The sequence below is a fragment of the Neovison vison genome, chromosome 3 (assembly GCF_020171115.1).
Source record: "Neovison vison isolate M4711 chromosome 3, ASM_NN_V1, whole genome shotgun sequence".
Taxonomy (NCBI): Eukaryota; Metazoa; Chordata; class Mammalia; order Carnivora; family Mustelidae; genus Neogale; species Neogale vison.
The window spans coordinates 21,466,538-21,492,036 of NC_058093.1; the positions used below are offsets into that span (position 1 = coordinate 21,466,538).

Genomic DNA, 25,499 nt, shown 5'->3' on the forward strand with positions numbered 1-25,499 from the left:
TGACTGGTCAGTTTGATTCTCGATGCTTGGCGTGAAATAAAGCTTTGCTTGATCTTTAAAAAAAAAAAAAAAAAAAAATCCCTGCTGAGAACCATCACCATAGACATTTGATTAGCTTGTAACAATCTTCAATAATACACTGAACATTATCACTCTTACTTCCTGTCTTCAATCGTAAATAAACAATTGTTGGTAAATTAAAATAAAATGCAAAATAAGAAAATCATGCTATGAGAAGAAGGGACATGCAAAGTTGATTTCCTATATACAGAAGCAGAACTCAGAACTTGACATCACTCATACTACATTAATCACTTGTGATTTCCTTTGTGCCAAGTAATTCTAAAAGCTTTTTTTTTTTTTAATCTAAGTTTAGTTAACATACACTGTATTATTAGTTTTAAGGGCAAAATTTAGTAATTCATCAGTTGCCCATAACACCAAATACTCATTCTATCAATTGCCTTCCTTAATGCCCATGACCCAGTTTTGCCATCCCCACCCCTCCCGCCTCCAGCAACCCTCAGTTTGTTCCCTATAGGTAAGAGTCTCTTATGGTTTGTCTCCCTCTGTTTTCATCTTATTCTATTTTTTCTTTCCTTCCCTTATGTTCATCTGTTTTGTTTCTTAAATTCCAAAAGCTCTTTTCGTTTAGTTGCTAAGAGGATAAACCATAACTATTCAAAGATAAAGTATCAAGCTTGAAATCTCGAACATGAGTTCCAAGGCTATACATGAAACAAAACTGTCTCAGAGATTATTTGATAAGCCAAGTAAAGGACAAAATTCTTTTGGCTAACTCTGCCACACATACGGACTTGCACACAGAAACACATATGTGTGCAGTCCAGCACTTTAATCTTTCTCAGAAATATAAATTTGAAATCCATGCATTGTGCCTCCAGTTGCAAAAGAACAGAAATTTCCTGTTGAAATAAGTATCTTAAACATATCAATTTTATTAGGAAATACTGAATTATTTTGTGTGTAAATATAAGTTCATGTGTATGCATACCCTCACATAAACAATACTTAGGCACAGATTATATTGGTTTAAAGACGATCAAACACTACTTTATACATTAATGAGCAGTTATTGAAATGCCAAAAGATTTGTGTACTTTGTACCTAAAAGAGGCATTGCATTTCTACAGAGAAGACTGCTATAGAAAAATAATCAAGTTTTTCCACTTTAACACCTGAAAAGCTGAGTACATGTTGCAAATCTAAAGGAGTGTAGTAACCAAGGTCTAGAAATCACTTCCCAAGCTTCTGCTGTATATCAAGTTTGGTGTGTGTGTGTGTGTGTGTGTGTGGTGGGAGTGGGGGTGAATGGCAGGGTACAAAAGGATTAGGCACCATGAGAGCAGTCCTAAAAATGTGAGCGAAAGAAAGTAGAGAATTCCTATGCTTCTCTTTAAGAGCTGCACTTAATCTTTGCAGAAAGAACAGCACGCTGATTTCCCTTACTCCAACAATTTTAGCTTATGGTGGAATGTATTTCATATCCCTACCAATTCACCCTAATCCCTGAATATTTCAAAGGAAATTTCAGATATCATAAATATCATAGTATTTTATCCTTAAGTATTTAAATATACATCTTTTAAAAAAAGGACTCTTAAATATAAGCACAATGGTATCTTCAATCTTAAAAAAACTATGCCAAAAATTAATAAAGTTTCCTCAATTCTTGCAGAGATGTTTTTCTTTCTAAAGGTCACATTCCACTTATTTTGTCCCGTGGTTTCTTGCCGAGTCTATATTTTGCCTCCCAAAGTATACTTTAACACATTTCTCTCTTCCCTAACTTCTATGGAAATGAAATATGACATAAATTGTTTCAACAATAGCATTTAGAGTATTTTGGAAGAGTGGCTGATGCCTGCTTCATAGATAAGTTTCTCTCATTGTCCCTCTTCTTAGCCAAGGATTGTATAGAAGCTGTTCAAAGATTAGTATGGCGAAGTGATCAAATTCAGAATGCCTTATATTCCAAAGAGAGAACCAGACATGGATATAAATAACTTTACTAAAAAATATAATATGATCTATATTTAGATATTTCATACTGCTTGCTTTTGTATCAGTATTAATTGAGTGATAAAGTTTTGACTTCTTTATGATCATAAAGCTGGTGTAGACGGACGGCCCTTGGGACAACTCCATCAAGCATAAGAACTCTCAAAAAAAAAAAAAAAAGAAAAGAAAGAAAGAAACACAAGAGTTCTCTGGAACACTGGGGGATTTGATGGATAATCTTTAAGATTCCTTCTAGCTCTAAACCCCAGAGTGATGATGAGCTGTATGGTACGATACACAAAGTTTTTGCAAACTCATGAGTTCCCTTAAAGCTATCCTTGAGCAAAGCTATGGAATATTAAGGGGAAAAAGATAGACACACAGCATTTCAGCTCAACTGAAGTACTTCTGGATTGTCGATAATTCTACAAGTAGACTTAGAATAGACAATGTCTCAACATGCTTCAGTTCCTCTTGCAAGCAAAACAAAATAAAACACCTGCCAGTGACAAGAGAAACTCCAAATGTAGGCAGTATGGTTTCATCACATATACTGGACGTTTATTTAATGAGTGTGTGAGTTTGTGTATTGTACCTTTGGATATTTTTCAATGCGTTTTGCCTCGTACTTTGTATTCCGCTCAGATTCATGCGTCTGTTTCTTTAGGCACAGACAGCACACATTGTCCTGGAAGATGGAACTAAGATGAAAGGCTACTCCTTCGGCCATCCATCCTCTGTCGCTGGTGAAGTGGTTTTTAACACGGGCCTGGGAGGGTGAGTAATGCTCGGGCACCAAGGTTTTCTTCTTCCTCTATGTAGCCGACTAACTAGATGATCTCAGACATGGTGGAAAGCTGAAATCATCCCATCATAGTAAGACTACACATTGTCTTGCCGTTGCCCTGTGCTCTAAGTAGTCTCTTCCAGCATAGATAACAAACTCCTCCCTGCCGTGGTAAATGAAAGAGAACATGGACACTGGTTTTCCCCTGAAAAATAAAGCATAAAATTAATTCTAGAAACCTAGAGCCCAAGGACACAAATCATATGAGATTACTTAAATGGCTTCTGTCGGAGAAGGTATGGATATGATTAAGGTAGAAATTGGAGCAAGGAAAGGATGGATAGCACAGTCCAGCGCCATTGCTTTAGTGAAGTTAAGAATCAACCTTGCAGATCTGATATGAAGTACCATAAGGAGCTGAGAAAGTTCTTAGGTATTCTGTGTAATTTCACACGCTAGTAAGAAAGGTGAAATAACAGATCCGTTTATTGTCTTAAAGTAATCAAAGGAAGAGCAGGTTCATTGATCTGATGGCTCCAAAATTTATCAATTGAGACCCAAGCCAGTGTTTAAGATCTGCTAATAGGTGTGCAGCAGAAAGATCAGAGATGCTGCAGAAATCACCTAGCTGTCCTTATTGACCAACACATGGTTGTTCTCTGGGAACAAGGAGGCTGAAGTTCTGGTCTAATTTTCAATGCTAACAGGTTATGCGATATTGAGAAAATCACTTAACCCTTCTGAATCCTAGTTTCCACATATAAAATGAGGGACCTGATTAGACAGTAATTTAGAGCAGGGATTAAAAAAAAACTAATCTATGAGTCCTTTAAAAAAATATGACTGGATGGTTTCAAGAGGTTTCCCTTAGAGAGTCAATGAACTAAACTTCTTTGGAGTATTTGAGAAATTCTTTTAGGAAAATTCCGTTAACCTTATAAAGACAAAGAGATGTTGGGTTAACTGATATGGAAGTTATTAACAGACGAAACTTCCTTTATATTATTAACATACATTCTTCTCTAAACTCTTGGCTCTGTCTGAAATGAAGAATATTAGGTGGGTTTTAAAATAGTTCCACTGGTAAGAACATTAAATTACAGTGTATGAAAGCTGTTTGCAAAGTTTTGCTTCACCAGGCAATTATTTAAGCTTTCCGACAGCACTAATTACTAGCTGTGTTAATATACCTGCCAACAAACAACTGTTTAATATAGATCAGAATGATGGAGGGCACTGGAGTTTTCTTCTCTGTGATAGATTATGGGTAATAAATCTTGTCACATCACAAAAGTCAAACAGGACCTGATGGATTAATTTGCTTCTAACACTGCAGTTCTCTAGGACAAGCTGTATTTATTCACTTGCAGCGAGAGTATTGTAAGCATATGTTTAAAGGGAATGGTCAGTTCTTTTATGGAGAGAAAGAAGGAAGGGAAGTAAAATTAAATTAATTAAAGATGTTTTTGATGTAGGAAAAGGCATTCATTAATAAGATTAGTCCACAGATCCTATTTTCCATTGAGAATTGTTGCTTTCATTCATTGTGTGTCTCGCTCAGTAAGGTGGCTGATAATTAAAGGGGTTATTTTGTTTTTCATCTTCAAGAAATGCATTTATATTGTGTGTAAGCCTTGGTTAAAAAATTATCAGTTCCTGACAGGTGAGAGGCATCTGAGAAATTAGCTGATGGAGGTGTGGATAAATATTACAGCACTCTAGTCTCCTCAGGGGTTGGAGAGCTGAAAGACTAAGTGTTTTGTTGACAAAAGTAGTTCTGGGAGGACTTTGTCTTGGATGGGGTTGAAGAATTTATGTTGACTATTGCCCGAGTTGAACTTTATTGGTTTCAAGGTTGTTGATTCTGTCCCCCTCAGCACTTAAATTCATTACCAGTAGTAATCCACAAGAAAGATTTGGTTTAACTCTTTCTGCAGAAAGTAAAAATGTGAGCGGGGGTCAGGGGGTGAGGGGGTCGGTGGGTTGGGTAGGGTCGGGGGAAGCCTCACTTACACTGTATTCCAGGGCATGGAATAGCTACAGATACCTCCTGGTATTTACTGGAATAATGTTTCTTAATATTCAGAATAAGAGTGATATATATGCATATATATTAATATATATATATCATAAAATTGAGAATACGTTCTTAACTTTAAAATGAAGATCTAATGCATTTCTCCCTAATTCTATGCCAGTACTTTAAAATAGTTATCGGAATCTTTTGATTTAGAAGTCAGAAGTGGTTCAGGGCAATTTTTGTGGGACTGATTTTCTTTTCTAAGTTGATAACTCTCAAACTTGTATAATTCTTTCTAAAACTGTTTTGAAAAACAACTATATTGAGTAATTCTCTTAGGGAATATATGTATTCTTATTTTTCCCTTTCCCCAGACTTTAAAATAAAAACCGACAGCCTTTATATTTTTGGGCAACTCTGCCACAGAAATTAACTCAGTCATTTTAAATGTTGAATGAATTTTAATAAATATAGACACCCATGCAGTCACCAGCGATGTAATCAGGATAGTCTTCAAGGTTCCTGAAAAGTATTTTTTAAGAACTTTAAAATTTTTGACAATTAATATTTTGGTGAAACTGGCAGCCCTTAATAGTAAATACCAGTTTGGATTCGTGTCTGGAAGGCAAGGGGAAACTTCAGGATACCTGAAAACTTTAAATAGGACAATCTTTTAGAAATTCCTTCATTCCCTATGAAGGAATTTTTCAAGGAATTAAAAAGTTTAAGAAGTTTAGGGATTGAAGATTATATAAGAATATGTCTTAGTACTTACAAGTCAGTTTAGGTTAAAAGCAGAATCAGACCCATAAATACAGAGAACAAACTGATGGTTGCCAAAGGGAAGGGGGAGGGGGAGGATGTACTAGTGGGGGAAGGGGAGTGGAAAGTACAGCCTTCCAGTTATGGAATGAATAAGTCACAGGAATAAAGAGCACCACAAAGGAAATACAGTGATGCTGAATTATAATAGTCTTGTGTCATGGCAGCTGGGAGCTATGCTTATGGAGAACAGATCATAACATATAGAGAAATTCAATCACTATGTTGTAAACCTAAAACTAATGTAACATTGTGTGTCAGCTATACTCACATGAAAAAAAAACTTTTTTTAAAGGTCAGTTTGTCTTTTCATATGAGTCATATGATGCGATACATTTTTATATCTGATCATAAAATTTCTTTAGATTTGCTAAAATCTAGATGCAGCCTTATAGGTTTTTAAATTAATGTTCTCTCATTTCCGAGGATTCAGTAGTTAAGAGTGTGTATGTAGATTATAGTTTTGTAGTTACAGACATTTTTTTTGTTGTTGTTGGTAATTTTTTGGCTTCTTTACTCAGGTACCCGGAAGCTATTACTGACCCTGCCTACAAGGGACAGATTCTCACCATGGCCAATCCCATTATTGGGAATGGTGGAGCCCCTGACACTGCCGCAGTGGATGGCCTGGGACTTAGCAAGTATTTGGAGTCTGATGGAATTAAGGTAGTGCCAGTGATGACTATTTAAAAGGTCTCAATTTGGGGCACCTAGCTGACTCAGTCTCTAGAGCATGAGACTCTTGATCTCAGGGTTGTGAGTTTGAGCCCCACCCTGGGCACGAAACCTACTTTAAAAAAAAAAAAAGTAAAAAGTCTCAGTTGGAGGGGGGAGATAGTAGATTTATTTTTAAGAATCCAGGATGAGTAAAGTTTCTCCTCAATACCGTAGGACAACCCATTCAATTCGTGCTCTCAACCTTATTCCTGTGTATTATGGGAATGATTTTTAACATGACATAATTTTGAATTTCATTTTTCATGGCACTTTGCATTTACTCTTAATGCCTTGGATGAAATCTGGCTTAATTTGGAAAGATGTTGTTATAAGTCTAAATGACAAGTATGCTACAAGAAATGGTGATGAATTACCTTTTAAAAGGTCTTTGGTAATCAACTCTGTATCAAGTATTTGTCTTTTAATCTTATCCTATTTAGGGGGTGAATAAAAGATAGCTTATATGCCAGTCTAAAAGTAAACACATTAAGTTTTCCTAATCAAGATAAATTTGGATAGTATTAAGAATGTGGACCATATAAACAATTAAAAAATGTATAATCCAAATTCATCACTCTATTTTTTTCCCCACTGTATTTTTGACTGACTTGGACCGATCATTTAGCTTAATTCTATTTCTCACAATTTCCCCCATATATTCAGTCTCTTTTAAATGTAGATTGAAAATTATGTATCCTTTGTTTAAGGTACAGGAAGATAATGTAGACTAATTATTAATTAGATTATTGGTAAATACCATGGAGAAAAAGTACCAGGGTGCTGACATGGGGGACCTAGCTTAGTCACAGGATTTGGCAAATGAGGTAAGACTATTCCTCGACGTGGTAATTAAGGTGACAATGATGTTTTTTAAGAGAAAATTGTTGATCATCTTTTTTCTTCAAGTCTCCAGAATTTTAAGCCTTGAATCAGTGGATATAATAAAGCTTTTTAAAATTTTATTAATTTTTTTTCAGTGTTCCAAAATTCATTTTTTTATGCACCACACCCAGTGCTCCTCCACGCAATACGTGCCCTCCTTAATACCCACCACCAGGGTCACCCAAAACCCCATCCCCTCCCCTCCAAAACCCTCAGTTTGTTTCTCAGAACATGGTTTGTCTCCCACTCGGATTTCCCCCACTCATTTCTCCTCTCCATCTCTCAAGCTTTTTTTTTTTTAAAATTGCAAATGGACTCGTAAGACAAGTCACAAGAGTTGGATAATATTTTCTGCTCACCCCAACTCCCTGTCTTTTTAGGTTGCAGGTTTGCTAGTGCTGAATTACAGCAATGACTACCACCACTGGCTGGCTACCAAGAGTCTGGGGCAGTGGCTACAGGAAGAAAAGGTGAGAAATGCAGGCGGACCTGTCTGGACCAATTCTCTTCTGTAATACTGACGGCCACACATTTTTAGTTTAATCCGCTAGGTGGCACTCACACAGGCTTGGTAGCATTTCTCTATGGGGAAAGAGCCTAGAGAACATTTTAGATTTTTTTATTTTCTTGAACCACTTAATTTTCCCATCCCCTTATACCCACGATTGTGATATGTAACTTGAGTCATGGGTTCTCGGACCAGCTTTACCGTTAACTAGCTGTGTGATTTTGTGCAGATCATGTAATCATACCATATTTTCCAAATCGTGAACTCTTATGAGGATAAACAGATTGCTATTAAGTTTCTTTTGGCTTAAACATTACGACTCGATGACATATAATTAGATATAACCTATTTGAAGTGGTAATTTAAAAGTGTTATAAACCTTATCTTATACTTTCCTTAGTTTAAGTATTATTGTTCTAATCAAATAAGAGGATTCTCCTGATTTGAATGTCAGACGTACTTAAAGTTAAGGGACCTGCTGTATTTGGCTTCATCTCCAGTGTTGCCGTAGCTGTTTCTGTTGCTTTGGAGCCTCTAATTGACAGAATATTATTCTAAGAAAGCTCTGCCACATCAATGAGCGTTGGCCTACTGAGGCTATATGTTGCTTCTTTCTGAAAATCAAGGAATCTTGATTTGGACTTCCTGGGTTTCATTTTTTTCTAAATTTTAAAGGGGAGAACAAAGCATCTATTTCATCTCCTGAATCATTATTATTTCATTCTCAACCATTATCCGAATTTACCTCCATTACCTAGACAGCTAATTTTTGTAATGGTCATTTAGGACACCCTCCTTTTAATGTTTCCTTTGTGTCACTAGGCAACTGATATTACAGCTGCTCTGTGTCAGAACTAATGGTTTGAGTATAAACTTCATCCATGACTTGTTAGTTTGTTTTTAAAATGTTCTTTGAATCATCTTTCGTGATCACAGACATATAGACTAGAAGAGGGTCTAGTCAGATAGGGACATCTGGGTGGCTCAGTTGGTTAAGCATCTGCCTTGGGTTCAGGTCATAACCCCAGGGTTCTGGGATTGATCCCATGTCAGACCCCCTGCCCCGCAGAAGGTCTTCTTCTTCCTCTGCCTCTCCTGCCCACCATTCTCTTAATCTCTCTCTCAAATAAATACATAAAATCTTAAAAAAAAAAAAGGGTCTAAGATAGTAACCAGTTCATCTCCTTCTGTGTATAGGTGAGTAAATACTCCTTGCTCAAACATCACTCAGACGAATGGTAGAAGAAAAGAAATTAGAACCTATTTTGCTGTTTCCCAACTCACTGTCCCTTTGTTTTACCACATCTGTCTCTATACAAACTACTCAAAAAAAAAAAAAAAAACAACCAAAAAAAAAAAAAACCAAATGGTTATATTGCCTGATTTCCTAATCAGGTGGGAAATCTTACTAGAGTCTGACTACTTAATAAGCATCCTCAGAGGGGAGCCTGGGTGGCTCAGTGGGTTAAAGCCTCTGCCTTTGGTTCGGGTCATGATCCCAGGGTCCTGGGATCAAGCACAGCATCGGGCTCTCTGTTCGGCGGGGAGCCTGTTTCTCCCTCTCTCTCTCTGCCTGCCTCTCTGCCTACTTGTGATCTCTGTCAAATAAACAAATAAATAATGTCTTTAAAAATAAAATAAGCATCCTCAGAAAAATGTGTTGAGTGTCTAGTAGGTAGCCAGAGCATTTGGCTCCAAATGTGGATTTTCATAGTATTTACATATCATTGCTTATGAAATTCACAAATTCCATTATTTATATCTATAAATGCATGTTATATATATAAATATGTAGCATTGCCTATTTACTACCCTGTGTAAAAAGAAACAATACTGTAGCAAAAGATTGATGTTCAGAATTTCTCATTTTTTATTCTGAGGAAGGACCTGGGTATTAAGAGTCCTGTTCCCAAGTGGAACAGCAATTTACCGTGTTCTGACAACACAGTCACCCTGGGTCAGAGAAAAGAAGGAGGAGGGAAATTATTTACTGCTCAAGAAGATAGATGATGAAAAAAAAAAAAAAGAAGATAGATGATGCTCAGTTTATAACTTGAAAACAATATGCTGGATCTAATTTCCTCCAATTTCACTGTCACTACAAATTCTTTTTCTTATAGGTCCCTGCAATTTATGGAGTGGATACAAGAATGCTGACCAAAATAATTCGGGATAAGGTATGATCATCATCTTTAGCCAACTCTATGTTTCTCTCTCTTTCTCTCTTTCCTCTCTTTCTCTCTCCCTGTTTACATATATATGGTTTATCTACTATATGCTCTATAAATTAAAAAATATATATTCTATTTTTTCTCAGTGCTTGAGGAACCCAACAATATGTGAAAGAACAAATCTGACCAATTTCTGTCATTTGGGCCTCTGTCATCTTGTTTTACTATCTCTGATGTAATTTTCAAAACTGAATACTTGAGTGGGATGTTTGTTGCTGGATGGACAGCAGATTATTGAGTGCCCACTGTGTGTTCACTATGCCAGAGAGTCGAGGCCTAAGTCAGCCCACGTGACAGGGCTAGTGAGCCCAGTGGAGAAGGTAATCAGGTGCATAACAACTTTGCCTCAATTTAATACTGACCTGCTGAAAGAAGCAAACCAGGAAGTGTACAGCATTAGTGCTGTTATTTGTTTAGTCTTCTTGGAGGGGTTATCTGTGAAATTAATGAGTTATATTTCATGGGTGTGTCTAATGAGCCCTGCATACGCTACCTCAATTGTATGTATAGTCTTTCTTGAGACTGTACCAATGACCGAGATGATGAAAGATAAGTGTATCTTTTGCTTGCATATCTGATTGCTGAACAGTCCGACCCCTCCTTTGGAGACTATCTCATTACCATCTGCTTGCTTCATCGGTTGTAAGAGGAGGGTACTAGTTTTTCTTTTTTTCTTACATAAAACCTTCATATCCCAGAGCAGAAAGAAACTTTACCTCACCAATTTTAACTAAATTCCCCAAATGCTGTTAAAGTTTTTCATTGAATCATATTACCTAAAAAAGGATGGGGTACCGGGGTGGCCTTCGGTCATGACCTTGGGCCCTGTGTGGGTGGGGGTGGGGTGGGGTCCCTGCTCAGCAGGAAGTCTGCTTCTCCCCCTCCCTCTGCATTCCCCACCATGGTCTCTCACTCTGTTTCTCAAATAAATAAAATCTTTAAAGAAACAAAAAGGAAAAAAGAAATGATACAATTTCAAAGTGAAATAGACTCTTCAAGAAAATATGTGGTTTCCTTGTTAGAATGTATATTGACATAGGATCTCTGTAAGCAGAAAGAACGGCTTTCTGAAAACGGCTTTTTGAAAGTGAGGCAGGGCCACACACCCGTGACCAGAAGGAAGACAATGAGAGTTGACACAGTCCTTCCCCTCTACTTCTGATTTTACTTCCTCCTCCTTAATTTTCCCGAGAATAGATGTTAATGAGAATGACCTACTGGCGCTTTCTACCCTCACTCATTCTCACGTGACTACTTCTTTCCTTAAGGAATATATTTCAGAAGGAAACAAAGGCTTCTTCCCTTTCCTCCAATGCAGGGATTTCCTAGGAGAGAGGCCAATCAATGAATTATCTTGATTCCCCTCCTCCAATAAAGTCTTGATTTGTAATATGCTATTTTGTAAATAGATAAAGCTAGACTTACTAACAAATAAGTAAATCTCAAGACATAGCTAATAATAAGAAAACATTCGCCATGTTCAGGCTAGCAAGACTAATCTGTGAAAACTTCACAGAGGTCTGAACGTTCTTTAAAGTTCAGGGCCTTAGAGACACCAGGACGTGAACAACCGAAAGCAGTGAACATTTTCCATGCTACTTTCAAAGGTTGTGATTTACATAGCACTTTATTACATAGCACTATCATTTTGTAAATGAATTTAACTATCATAATATAATTAATACTTCTTTTCAATTTTCTTCTGTTTTTAGATTTCTTATTTTCTTCTCGAAAGATTGTTTTGTCCACGTTGCCACTGAACTATCTTTAGGTCATGTGCACTAAGGGAATAGGTACCCTAAATGCTCAAATTTGCAGTAGCCTGAAACTTAGAGACCCGAATTCTGATGCCTTTAGAATTTGCTTACTCCAAGGGCCAGTCTCACACCTTTAAAAAAAAAAAATGAGTTGTACATTCCACAGTGTTTCTCAGAATGTACTGTACAAATTACTTCATCTTTCCAGTTTGAGAAGATGAGGAACTTCTGCTGATGGTTTTAAGTAGTTATAAAGACATTTAGATCTTGGAGCAGCCGTTTAAATTCCTGTGAATGGATCCTGTCAGCACCTTGCCTGGTACTCCCTTTGAACTGTCTAATTTTTTTCTTTGATAGGGTACCATGCTTGGGAAGATTGAATTTGAAGGTCAGCCTGTGGATTTCGTGGATCCAAATAAGCAGAATTTGATCGCTGAGGTTTCAACCAAGGTGAGAGATTTCCCTTCACATTTTCTAGTTTTATTTCTCATAATATCAAAATCTTCACGTAGGCCAAGGTCTTCATCCTGAAGCACCAGACTTGAGGGAAAAAAGATCTCATAGCTGCTAAAATATATATTACAAATCAGTGCATGTAAAGTTAGTAAATTTTACCTGCTGCAATCCAGCATCAATCAGAATGACCGTGGAGAATAACATTTCATGAAGAATTCCAGCTGTGAGAACTTCCGGGCACCAGGGCCTTTCCTTAAGAAAATGTTATTAAAAGGCTGAAAATCGCCTAAGAGCATGTCAGTTTCAGAGAAAACACATGTTGATATTATCTGGTATTCCTGTTCCTACACCTAGTCACATGGAAACGGGGACCAGAAGGATGGGTCCCTGCCGATCGGTACTGACCTTGGTGCTGATGCTGGATGCAAACATGATTCACAGGATGCTGAAACCTGAGAAATAGGAGTTGTTAAAGACAGCGAATTTTAAATTAGATATGTAATTGCTTATATATTTGGAATTTGATCATGCCATATGCAATTCCCTGGTTTTTAATTGTAAAATTTGTCCATACTATTTTTCCTGTAGTTATTTCTATACGTTCCCTTGTGAAGTGATTTCATTTGAGACACAGTATGAAAAAGGGCTATTTTTCCTTTTAGTATTGAGAACTACCTTGAGGATCTAGTGCAGCATTTTCCACATGTGAGGAACACTGACCTAGAGAAAGTCACCTTAAAAAGAATTCTGTGGTAATAAGGTTAAAACCAGTGCATAATACATTTCTTCTCTTCAAGAGTCATAAGGCAAATTCACATATTCACGTGTCTGTGCGGTCTTCCTTAAAACTGCTGTCATTCTGTATGGAGAGTATATAATGTACTTGTGTACAGACCAGCAAAAAGGAGCCTGTCTGTATTTTTATCTATGTCAGATCAAGAGAGAGATCACAATGGTGAAAACTGACCCCATTTCTTAATGCTAGCAGAATTGAATAATTACATTGTAGCTGTGATAAAATGCATATTTTTATCAGATTATATATATTCTGTGAATTTTGTTTGGATATGGTTGATAGCTTAATTCATTGTCTTGTAATTGCAATTTGATGTAGCTACAACTAGATGGTAATAGTGCTTTATGTTGTAGGAGAAGCCCAAGGTTAAAAATAAATCCACACTTTTCCAAATTATCCGATGAGAGAGATTATCTCTAGCATTTATGGATCAGCTCAGAAATAATTTCCCCAGATCATGGAAAGAATTGGGCACTTTTTCTCTAGAATAGTTAGCAGGGAAAAAAAAATGTAACAAACTTTATAGATAATTTTTTCAAGTACGGTCTAAGGATTATGATTTTCCATCCTTTAGAATTTGTGGAGAGTGGAGAGCCGACGTTTCAGTTAAAGTAAAATGCTCTTTCAAATATCCAGGTTGCAACTTTCATCTAAAATCTTTTGGAAACATTGAAATCATCCTAAATTTAGAATATACTAGGTAATTCTCGAAGCTGTAATCAATGTGGGTACCCAGCCCTCTAGGCTTTCTCTCCGTTTCTATTATTTCTCCTTTTATGACTTTGGGGGAACTGCTTCTTGGGTAGATACCTGTGAAAATGGATCTGACTCCAAGCAGTGCTTTAGCTGTAGGTAATGATTATGATATGCTCAGGGATCCTTTTATGAAGTCTACCATTTAAATGCAAATGATCGCATGGTAACCTAAAGAGAGCAGTGGTCTACACTAGCTTAGCAATCCTCTGACTCTCATACTGATTTTACCCATTAACCCCACTACAGAAGCCTAATGCACAACAGCTCTGCCCCATCCAAACTTTATTGCAAGTTGAGGAACAAATGGTATTTAAAGCATGATGTATCTATTACCACATCTGTCTAGTACTGAATCATGCAGTAACACTTGAAAATTCCATTGTCACTGGTTGTTAATGAGGCAAAACATGGGAGAGATTATTGTCAATTATGGAAGTGACCAATTTCTTAGGGATCATTGTTATTACTATAATCAACATTTTATATAAAACAGCAAAGTACACTTTCCCTCATAAAAACGATAGTTTGTGGCACTGTCTGTGCCTGATAAATTGACTGTTAACTGCCAGTCATTCCCTAGTAGTTAGCAATCAGTCTGTTACCAATATAAGTGCAAAGCGTCCCCAGATGTGTTTAGGATATTGGCGTGTTACTCATGGCTTGTACTTCCCTCTCACTCTCTGCTTGTCAAAATTGCAGGATGTCAAAGTGTATGGCAAAGGAAACCCCACGAAAGTGGTAGCTGTTGACTGTGGGATTAAAAACAATGTAATTCGCCTACTAGTAAAGGTAAGTGATATGTTCCATCTCAAGGGTGAGGATTTGTAATATTGATCTTTAGTGTTAAACTGATTTCCTTCCTCTGTTTCAGAGAAAACTTGTGCATTCCCCTTGGAATGTCAGGGGATCTGCTCTCTTCTTGTCTTTGATCTATAAAATAACACTTGTATCCCTGTTAAAATTAGTGATGTGTTTTATGTTTTAAAAAAATATGTTTAAATATGTTTAAAAAAATACTATGTTTTAAAAAAATCTTTAGGGGCCACCAATACAGAAAAGAATGATGATGGTTCTTACCATGTATTAACTGACATTCTGAGACATGTCATGTTTACTTTTTCGGGTTTAGAAATGACCAAAAATTTGGAGTCAGTTGGAGAACTCCTCCATTGGACTACATTCCTCATGTGCCAAATGTTTGCAGGGATCATGCCCTAATATGTACAGACTTTCACATTCCAAATCATGATTTCAAATTCTTGTCAATTTATTAACACAAATTTGCATTTGACTCTTCAGTAGCAGATGCTGTCGATGGCCTGTCTGTATCTTCTTCTCATTTTACCATTATAAGGCATTTTGTCCATCCAATGTCTGCACTTCATTGCTTGAGGGATCTCTTTTGATGGTTGGAACCTGCTGGTAGGCAGGAAATAACACAGAATTAATGATCCTTGGAGCAGTCCCATTCAATGACTAGAGAAGACCAGTGTGTAAATATCCCAACTCCTTTGCCCCCGTCAATGAGCTATCTTGAGGGTGAGTAGTCTACACTGGCTCTCAGAGTTCCCTAGTGGGCTGAAACTCCAGTTGTCCATAGTGCTTGGTAATGCATACTTTATTGGGGTGCCTCACAGTGTCACTTTCTAGTGTTTCTTCTTAGAAACCTTTCCAAATAGGCTTCTTTCCCTCAAATCCTTGTCCCAGGAGATGCTTCTAGGGGAACCATCAAAGATATTTTCCTGTCCACTTCTATATATAAAAGTTCTACTTATTCTATCAGAGTATAGATACTACGGATAGTGTGAGAAAACTCTAGGAAAGAAGACTGATGAAAATTTGGTCAGATTAAAAAAAAAAACAAAATTGAAAAATGTAAGGGTGGACCAAGTTAAATTTTGCAGAAAATGGATTTTTTTTTCCCACTCTCTCTACCACAGGTAGTGAAAATGACCAATATTCCTCAGTGCCTAATCAGGAATTCTTTAGGCTCTGAAGCCTCCTGAAATATGGGAAAATGTGTTATCTATTTTTTCAGGATCAAAACTTCAATGATGTTTTTTCCTCCACTTTCTATTGACCACTGACTTCCTACACATCACACAAAATACAGGGAGCCACCAAAGAATTTTTCACTCAACATTATTTATTTGAATTATGTGCCATTTTTCCCTCCCCTTTAGGGAGTGGTTAGTCAAGAGAAAGTCTAGGCAAAATTACACTTTGACCAAGAAAAATGTTATTGACGTGATCATTTTTGCCCTTGTTTCCCAGCGAGGAGCTGAAGTGCATTTAGTTCCCTGGAATCATGATTTCACCAAGATGGAGTATGATGGGCTTTTAATTGCTGGAGGACCGGGGAACCCTGCTCTTGCACAACCACTAATCCAGAATGTCAAAAAGGTGCAGTAAACCTGGGGGTGGTATCTATCTGTGTGAGGTGGAGGGAGTCTGTGCAGCTGGAAAGGCTGGAATCTCTTTTAGGTGTTCAGATATTCTTTAGCTCCTATCTGTGACCTCTGAGGCAGTGTCACCAGATATTATATGGGGGGAGCCAGTGAGGAGAGGGTCCCAGAGGAAAAGGAACCTTTCTTCAGGCAGAGTAACTGGGATTGTGTCCTCAAGTGAAGAGAGCCTGAGTCCAATCTCCAAATGTGTCTTTCTATACAAGTGTAAAATGACAATTCATGTTTCTCATCATGGCCTGGGGGCCTATAACACCCTTGAGTTTCTGAAGAAATATCAAGTTTTTTTTTTTAATTTTTAATTTTTTATAAACATATAATATATTTTTATCCCCAGGGGTACAGGTCTGTGAATCGCCAGGTTTACACACTTCACAGCACTCACCAAAGCACATACCCTCCCCAATGTCCATAACCCCACCCCCCTTCTCCAACCCCCCTCCCCCCAGCAACCCTCAGTTTGTTTTGTGAGATTAAGAGTCACTTATGGTTTGTCTCCCTCCCAATCCCATCTTGTCTCATTTATTCTTCTCCTACCCCCTTAAGCCCCCATGTTGCATCACCACTTCCTCATATCAGGCAGATCACATAATAGTTGTCTTTCTCCGCTTGACTTATTTTGCTAAGCATGATACCCTCTAGTTCCATCCATGTTGTCGCACATGGCAAGATTTCATTTCTTTTGATGGCTGCATCAATGTCCACAATAGCCAAACTATGGAAAGAACCTAGATGTCCATCAACAGATGAATGGATAAAGAAGATGTGGTATATATACACAATGGAATACTATGAAATATCAAGTTTTGTTTAGTTTGAGTATTAAGTACATTTAAAAAAATTCTGATGGTACACATTTGTCAGTCATATTCTTATTTATAATCTAGCTTTTTATTCAATTCTCCTTTTATTCTATTCTCCTTACCTTTTTAATTAAGAATAAAATGGAGGTTTCATTTTTATTCCATCAGAGGCAGCATCTTTTTTTTTTTTTTTTTTTTGGAACAGTACTCCTGACTAATAAAAATTCTCCCTGATTTAGATTTTGGAGAGTGATCGCAAGGAGCCATTGTTTGGAATCAGTACAGGTAATTTAATAACAGGACTGGCTGCTGGTGCCAAAACCTACAAGATGTCCATGCCCAACAGGTAAGACAGCTCCGCGTCTGTTTACAGGTCAAACTGGTTCTGAAACACTGTTAATAACTAACTGCAAAAGCCTTAGGGAACTTATGTGCCATTTTCTTCGGAAAGAAACAGATAACCGTACTATTACATGGTTCATAGTTGTCTGACTACCCGATACTACTTTTATTGCATTTTTGAAAGGCAGCCTTCTCTAACAATAATGTTGCTGTAGTTTAAAGTTATTTTCCTTCCCTTGGCATAAATTGAGGTTATTATATTCCATCATATGATATTCCAAAGGAAACTTCTCTGCCTTCCAAGCTAAATAGCAGAGCACTGATAACGTTGTAAGATTCAAGAGCCAGGAAGTCTTCAGATCCTCTCCATTTTACTTCCTTACCCTGCATGATGCCGGTTTATTCAACATGGCGCTTTCCCCCATAGCCCACCCTCTTCGTAAAGTGTAATTCAAAATTATTCAGGACAGAGTTGTCATTTCTTTATCATTTCCCAAAAACTCTCTTCTGGGTTTAAAATTACTTATCTTCCTTAACATAAATTGTTATTTGTCTCTCTGTTAAGCTCATGAGCCACTCTTAACTTTTTGTTATGAGCTCAGTTCTCCCTTTGTACTGTTGTAGAAGTTTAATAGACCTGGTATTTAACACACAGCAAAGCTTCCTGAATTGATTTTTGTTGCTAAAATTATTGGGATTAACAATCTGTGACTTTTCTCACAAAGTAATTTCCACTAAGCAATTGAAACTTTCACATTTTAATAGGATTTTCTCATCCACTATTTTACAATGGTGTTTATCGTCTTCACTTTTCCTTTTCCCTATTCTTTTTCTCATTTTTTTTCTCCAGAGGGCAGAATCAACCTGTTTTGAATCTCACAAACAGACAGGCTTTCATTACTGCTCAGAATCATGGCTATGCCCTGGACAACACCCTTCCTGCTGGCTGGAAACCACTTTTTGTGAATGTCAACGACCAAACCAACGAGGTGAGTGCTCTCAATAAACCTGTTCAGTTGGCAATGAGTAAAGCAGGGCTTTTCATACTCTGTTAGCCAGACACCGTGTGTGTGTGTGTGTGTGTGTGTGTGTGTGAGAGAGAGAGAGAGAGAGAGAGAGAGAGTATGTGTAAGAACTCTTTTTATAGCTTATTTCCCATCGCCCTCTGCTTTTTAAAAAGTTACTTCTGTCTTATTCTCTCATCAGTTGGCTCATTGAGATACCCTCTTTGAGTGGTAAATCCGTGACTGTCTTCCACATTCATTGCTAATGGACAGCTGGTGGAGATCTGTTTGGGACTGTCTGTGTGGGTCTCTGAGACTTACTTGGCTCTGAAGTAGCCTTTGAGAAGACCCTCAGAGAAGTAATCTAAGAGTTGGAGATAAGAAGAAGATTTGAGTTTATTCTGAACAGACCCTGGGAGGGGGTCACCCAAAGGCTATAGACCAAATCAGTTGTTTTTATTGAAGGAACCACATTTGGTTGAGTCTTTGTTGGCTTATTTTTATTATGACTGTTAGCTGTTGGAATGTCCTTGAGCATTTAACTCTTTTTTTTTTCTTTGAACTTTATTGTCTGCTGAATAATATGTAGCCCTGGTTGACAGTCATTGTTACAGAGGAATTTCTCCTATTTCTTGTTCTCTCAGGGAATTATGCATGAGAGTAAACCCTTCTTCGGCGTACAGTTCCACCCAGAGGTCAGCCCGGGTCCCACAGACACTGAGGTATGTTAGGACATGAGGCCTATTGTACACTTAATTTTTTAAAAAAATCAGAAATGTATTTATGTGAAAACTTGAGAAACAAACATCATCACCTCAGATGATTTAGGTACAGAATATTTTTCAAGAAGAGTGCCTTGATAACACATGTATATTGCATTAAAATTTCCCCATGAATATCATGGAGGAAATTTCTGTGTTTTTTAAAATTTAAAGTGGGTAAGCCCTGAAGAAACCTGACGCGATGCTGTTTTTATTTAAATCGTTATCATTCTAATATATTTAGTTCTGAAATTTACAATTGTTGTACTATGCAAATGAATTCCCTCTTGCTCTCTTGTTCTCATAACTGAAATGAAATTTTAATCCCCCATCTGTGACTTCACAAAAATCCCTATGGCAACTGGTTGTGTAGCCAGGAAGAGTGAATAAACAGCAGCAGGAGAAGGAAGAAGGGCAGGGGTACTTGGGAGGGGGGAGGGCATGCACACACATATATATGAGTCAGATGGCTTAAGAAAAGAACCAGAAAGAATGCTTACAGGAGTTTTGTTTTTAATTTAAATATTTTTATTTTGTGTGTGTGAGCTTTTGGTTTAGTGCTCAAGGTCACCTTTTCAAACAAGAGCTTGTGATAAAGTCTGGAAAGTCTGGTGTGACTTCCTCTCCTACACCTTAAAGTCTCTAGTAGTAATGCTGACAGCTCCTCCCTGTCAGCACATTCTCGAAAGACACCCAGGTGAAATGAGGAGAAACAGAGTTTTCCCTCTGTAAACTCTATTTCTCATTCCTGAATTGCCTTTTCAGATATATATGTTCTGTTCATTTTTTAATATTTTTAGGACGTGATTCTTAATACCTCAGATCAGTATAACATTACCTACCCATGATGAAATGTATAAAGAAACTTAATTACATGGATTTTTTTGGCATAATACGTGCTGAATACTATTTTTTTTTCAAATTTGAAATTTAAATATTTTGCCCATAGTAGTACTTTGTATTAGGAACATTGAAATTAAGACATGCAATATTAAGTAGCGCTTAATCCTTTTTTTTTTTTGTCCTGCCAGATAGTTGTAAATGAGTATCCTCATTGAAATTTGTCATGTCTAGTGACACAATAGCAGCAAATTCATTAGTATAGTTTAAAAATAAGCTTTGGAGGTATTTTTTGAGCTGATAGAAATTTTCAAAATCTAGTTATTTCTAACTTTAGGATGTATAAGTAATATAGATTTAATTTCTTTTGTATAACTAGAGTTTTATTTAGAAGGATCCATTTAGAAGAAAATAACTCATAATTAAGGGGGTGAAGCATGACATTCTCAGAAGGCATGATCTGAAATGTTCATTGTCTGCTGAAAACTTGCTTTTGATAGGATTTGAAGTGAACAATGAGAAATGTTTATTTGATCTAGTTCTTATAGTAGTAAATATTTAGTTTTGCCAATTTTGGCAGAAAAGCAAAAAACAAATATTGTATATGAATACTTAATCCTAAAAAGTTATTTGTTATTTATTTGAGGTTCAAATTTAACTGGGCATGTATGTTTTATCTAGCAACCTTATGAGTTTTGCAGCTTCTAACTAGTTGGATCGATTTTTTTTTCCAGTACCTGTTTGATTCTTTTTTCTCACTGATAAAGAAAGGGAAAGGTACCACAATTACATCCGTTCTACCAAAACCAGCTCTGGTTGCATCTCGCGTTGAGGTCAGTATATGTGGATTCCTTTCTGGTTTGTGTATTTTTAATTTTTTCTCTATCATATGATATTTTTTTAAATGAATGATGTTAACCATTTTAATGTCTATAAAAGACTACTGGTAATATTTTAATTACCCATTATTTTAGAATCTAATTGTTTGGTCTGTTATTGATGTGTTCACTGGAATTTTCATGTTTTTGATTTAAAATTATACTTTTTACAGTTTACTTCTAGAAATTTGTAATAAAATAATTTAATAAAGAATAGGATTTTAGTTTAGAATTTGACACATTCTGTTACTTAATATACTATAGTTTTATGTATGACTGAGATACAGTTCAGATTACAGAATCATTCATTATAGGTGACAGAACTTTTATTTCAACTAAAAGAATTATTATTGATCATCGTGAATAGAAAAATATGATTTTACCTATTAAGAGCAAATAGATAAGGAGTACTATAGCACAAACTTGAGTCCTTATTAGTGTGAATGTATAGGTTAGTATGATAAGATTTCTACACATTTCCTTCATAGTTACACCACATATATACCCACATCATTATTATATAAAATTTAGAAGAATGTATATGTAGTTTCAAGTATATATATACAGATTGGTTTTTTACAAATAAAGGTAATTGAAATAAATGTTTACATGAAATGATAATTTGAGTTGGATGACCTGTTTTAAGGATTTCCATGGTAGCCTCTTGTCCTCAGATGGAAATGATGGAGGTAGCCCACCCACTCTGTGTTCTTGGTAATCAAAGAACCCATGTACTTCCTGTATAGTGTTCTTCTCAGAACCTCAACTCACATTCTTCAGATGCTTTTCTTTTCTTAATGGTGGGGAAAAAAGATATAATTTGGGATTTTGCAGCGCCTTCGCATGTGGTAGGCATCCAATAAGCATTTGTTGAGGCAAACCAAGCTTCCCAAGTCCTTGTCTTTTGCAGTGACCAGGAATATCTTTCTCCACTGAAGTCTTTAGCACTTGGGGCTAAAAAATAAGCAGAATCATTATTTGCTTGGAATCCTATGTATGATTTATAGAATTTCAGTATATTGTCAAGACATGAGCTTTTTCTTCTTGCATTTTCTGTAAATATTTCTGGCACAAACGGTAAAGGTGAAAATGTGAATATGAAGGTGCATCCATGGTCCCCTTGTCTTCTGTGTTTTCATTCATTTGTTATGGAAGGCCCAGAATCCTGCTTTATGTAGAAGAAACCTATGGAGTTGGAGGGCATCTTGGTTCTTTCCATAGTTTGGTGACTGTGGCCATTGCTGCTATAAACATTGGGGTACAGATGGCCCTTCTTTTCACGACATCTGTGTCTTTGGGGTAAATACCCAGGAGTGCAATTGCAGGGTCGTAGGGAAGCTCTATTTTTAATTTCTTGAGGAATCTCCACACTGTTCTCCAAAGAGGCTGCACCAACTTGCATTCCCACCAACAGTGTAAGAGGGTTCCCCTTTCTCCACATCCTCTCCAACACATGTTGTTTCCTGTTTTGTTAATTTTGGCCATTCTAACTGGTGTAAAGTGATATCTCAATGTGGTTTTAATTTGAATCTCCCTGAGGGCTAATGATGATGAGCATTTTTTCATGTGTCTGATAGCCATTTGTATGTCTTGATTGGAGAAGTGTCTGTTCATATCTTCTGCCCATTTTTTGATGTGTTTGTCTGTTTCGTGTGGGTTGAGTTTGAGGAGTTCATTATAGATCCTGGATATCAACCTTTTGTCCGTACTGTCATTTGCAAATATCTTCTCCCATTCCGTGGGTTGCCTCTTTGTTTTTTTGACTGTTTCCTTTGCTGTGCAGAAGCTTTTGATTTTGATGAAGTCCCAGAAGTTTATTTTTGCTTTTGTTTCCTTTGCCTTTGGAGACGTATCTTGAAAGAAGTTGCTGTGGCTGATATCAAAGAGATTACTGCCTATGTTCTCCTCTAGGATTCTGATGGATTCCTGTCTCATGTTGAGGTCTTTTATCCATTTTGAGTTGATCTTTGTGTACGGTGTAAGAGAATGGTCGAATTTCATTCTTCTACATATAGCTGTCCAGTTTTCCCAGCACCATTTATTGAAGAGACTGTCTTTTTTCCACTGTATATTTTTTCCTGTTTTGTCAAAGATTAATTGACCATAGAGTTGAGGGTCCATATCTGGGCTCTCTACTCTGTTCCACTGGTCTATGTGTCTGTTTTTATGCCAGTACCATGCTGTCTTAGTGATCACAGCTTTGTAATAAAGCTTGAAATCAGGTAAGGTGATGCCGCCAGCTTTATTTTTGTTTTTCAACATTTCCTTAGCGATTCGGGGTCTCTTCTGATTCCATACAAATTTTAGGATTATTTGCTCCAGCTCTTTGAAGAATGCCGGTGGAATTTTGATCGGAATGGCATTAAAAGTATAGATTGCTCTAGGCAGTATAGACATTTTAACAATGTTTATTCTTCCGATCCAAGAGCATGGCATTTTAACAATGTTTATTCTTCCGATCCAAGAGCATGGAATGGTCTTCCATCTATTTGTGTCTTCTTCAATTTCTTTCATGAGTGTTCTGTAGTTCCTCAAGTACAGATCCTTTACCTCTTTAGTTAGGTTTATTCCCAGGTATCTTATGGTTCTTGGTGCTATAGTAAATGGAATCGATTCTCTAATTTCCCTTTCTGTATTTTCATTGTTAGTGTATAACAAAGCCACTGATTTCTGCACATTGACTTTGTATCCTGCCATGTTGCTGAATTGCTGTATGAGTTCTAGTAGTTTGGGGGTGGAGTCTTTTGGGTTTTCCATATAAAGAATCATGTCATCTGTGAAGAGAGAGAGTTTGACTTCTTCATTACCAATTTGAATACCCAACTTTTGTAGCAACATGGACGGGACTGGAAGAGATTATACTGAGTGAAATAAGTCAAGCAGAGAGAGTCAATTATCATATGGTTTCACTTATTTGTGGAGCATAACAAATAGCATGGAGGACAAGGGGTGTTAGAGAGGAGTAGGGAATTTGGGTAAATTGGAAGGGAGGTGAACCATGAGAGACTATGGACTCTGAAAAACAATCTGAGGGGTTTGAAGTGGCGGGGGGGTGGGAGGTTGTGGTACCAGGTGGTGGGTATTATAGAGGGCACGGCTTGCATGGAGCACTGGGTGTGGTGAAAAAATAATGAATAATGTTTTCCTGAAAATAAATAAATTGAAAAAAAAAAAGAAACCTATGGAGTATTGAATGTAATACATTTAGGTTTTAGAGAGATTCTTGTCACACACACACATACACACACACACACACATACATAGAATGTGTAGATTTACATATATATTTATGTAGTAATTTTTAGATACTTACATATCTTTAAATAAAATGTAGACCTCTTCTCAAAATTTTTTACCTAAGTGAAAAAAAAACTTCATGAACTTTGGAAATTGCTTTGAAATTACAGATTTTTAAATTGTTTGTGTTTTTCCTGATGAATCACAGACCTGCGCTGCTGAAAAAAATAGTACATTATATGTTACTTAATTGAATTTGAATTTAAAAAGTTAGTCTTTTTCTTCATGTATTCTTTGAAACATTGTACTTTAAATCACGATGTAAATCTGGACAATATAGATAGACTTCCCTGCTCTTGAAATTGCCTCTTTTCCCCATCTTGCTAATCAGAGCAATGCCATTTTCTTATTGCTTACAGGTTTCCAAAGTCCTTATCTTAGGATCGGGAGGTCTGTCCATTGGTCAGGCAGGTGAATTTGATTACTCGGGATCACAAGCTGTAAAAGCCATGAAGGTGAGAGGTTTCTGTAAGAACTAATATATTCCTTTAATGAGTGTAATTAATATTTCATAATTTAGATTTATGACCCTACCTCTTTTCAAAGTCACTGTAATTGATTTCCTCAACAATTTCTCACACATCTTACATTAAAGAAATTTAGACCACATGTGAAATCTTCTACTGTCTCAAACTTTTTTGCACGCCCGTAAATCAAGAACGTGAGAGTGATCTCCAAAATTACCTGTTACCACCAATTTGTACTGAAAACATAAAAAGCCATGTTTACAGATGTTGCTCATTTCTTTTGAGGCAGTGAGCATTTAAAATATATTTGTCTTTTGTGTGAAAGAGGGAATTTGGGAATCCTTGGTGCTGTAAGATATTATAAATGTTCAAGAGGATGCTTCAGGCATCTCTATGGTTGACACAGCAAGATCAAGTTGAGGGAGCAAAGGCAGCAGATGACTTTTGCCCAGCTTTAGAAGTTATTACCTGTCACTAGGGGACCCAGCTTAACCACTTATGACTTGGGTGGATGACTGCACAGAACGATTTGGCGGATTATCATGTAGAAATGAGGATTGGCTACTCAACATTGGGAAAAACACCCTCCCTGTTCCTTTGAAGTCTTTCAAGATCTCTCCAACCGTTTGTCATAGCAAAACAAACCTTTAGAAAAATTTCACTGTATATGTAAGGTATTTCTACAAAAGAGCTAACTTGGCTTCTCTTTGGTGTCCTTATTTCTTTGGATAGTCCTCATTTTGGGGCTAATCGGCCATCCAGGGACAATGTGAGCTTTCTGTGACTTTGTCTCTGGCTTTGAGCCATGCACTAGAGACCTGACTAGGAGAAAGCCACACAGACAAGGTGGCGGGAGACTAGGACAACAAACACAGAGAAACAGTTGGC

General features: G+C 36.9%; 1 protein-coding gene across 1 annotated transcript in view; it reads left to right on the forward strand.

Annotated features, from left to right (window-relative positions):
- The window catches only part of CPS1 (carbamoyl-phosphate synthase 1), a 126,218-nt gene that overhangs the window by 20,280 nt on the left and 80,439 nt on the right, over window positions 1–25,499 (forward strand). The window contains exons 2-13 of the mRNA XM_044241522.1: window positions 2,690–2,799; window positions 6,173–6,317; window positions 7,631–7,720; window positions 9,879–9,935; window positions 12,104–12,196; window positions 14,454–14,543; window positions 16,029–16,157; window positions 17,262–17,368; window positions 18,215–18,353; window positions 19,013–19,090; window positions 20,704–20,802; window positions 24,504–24,599. Of these exons, the coding sequence (XP_044097457.1) occupies window positions 2,690–2,799; window positions 6,173–6,317; window positions 7,631–7,720; window positions 9,879–9,935; window positions 12,104–12,196; window positions 14,454–14,543; window positions 16,029–16,157; window positions 17,262–17,368; window positions 18,215–18,353; window positions 19,013–19,090; window positions 20,704–20,802; window positions 24,504–24,599 (1,233 nt within the window). The remainder of the gene's footprint in view (window positions 1–2,689; window positions 2,800–6,172; window positions 6,318–7,630; window positions 7,721–9,878; window positions 9,936–12,103; window positions 12,197–14,453; window positions 14,544–16,028; window positions 16,158–17,261; window positions 17,369–18,214; window positions 18,354–19,012; window positions 19,091–20,703; window positions 20,803–24,503; window positions 24,600–25,499) is intronic.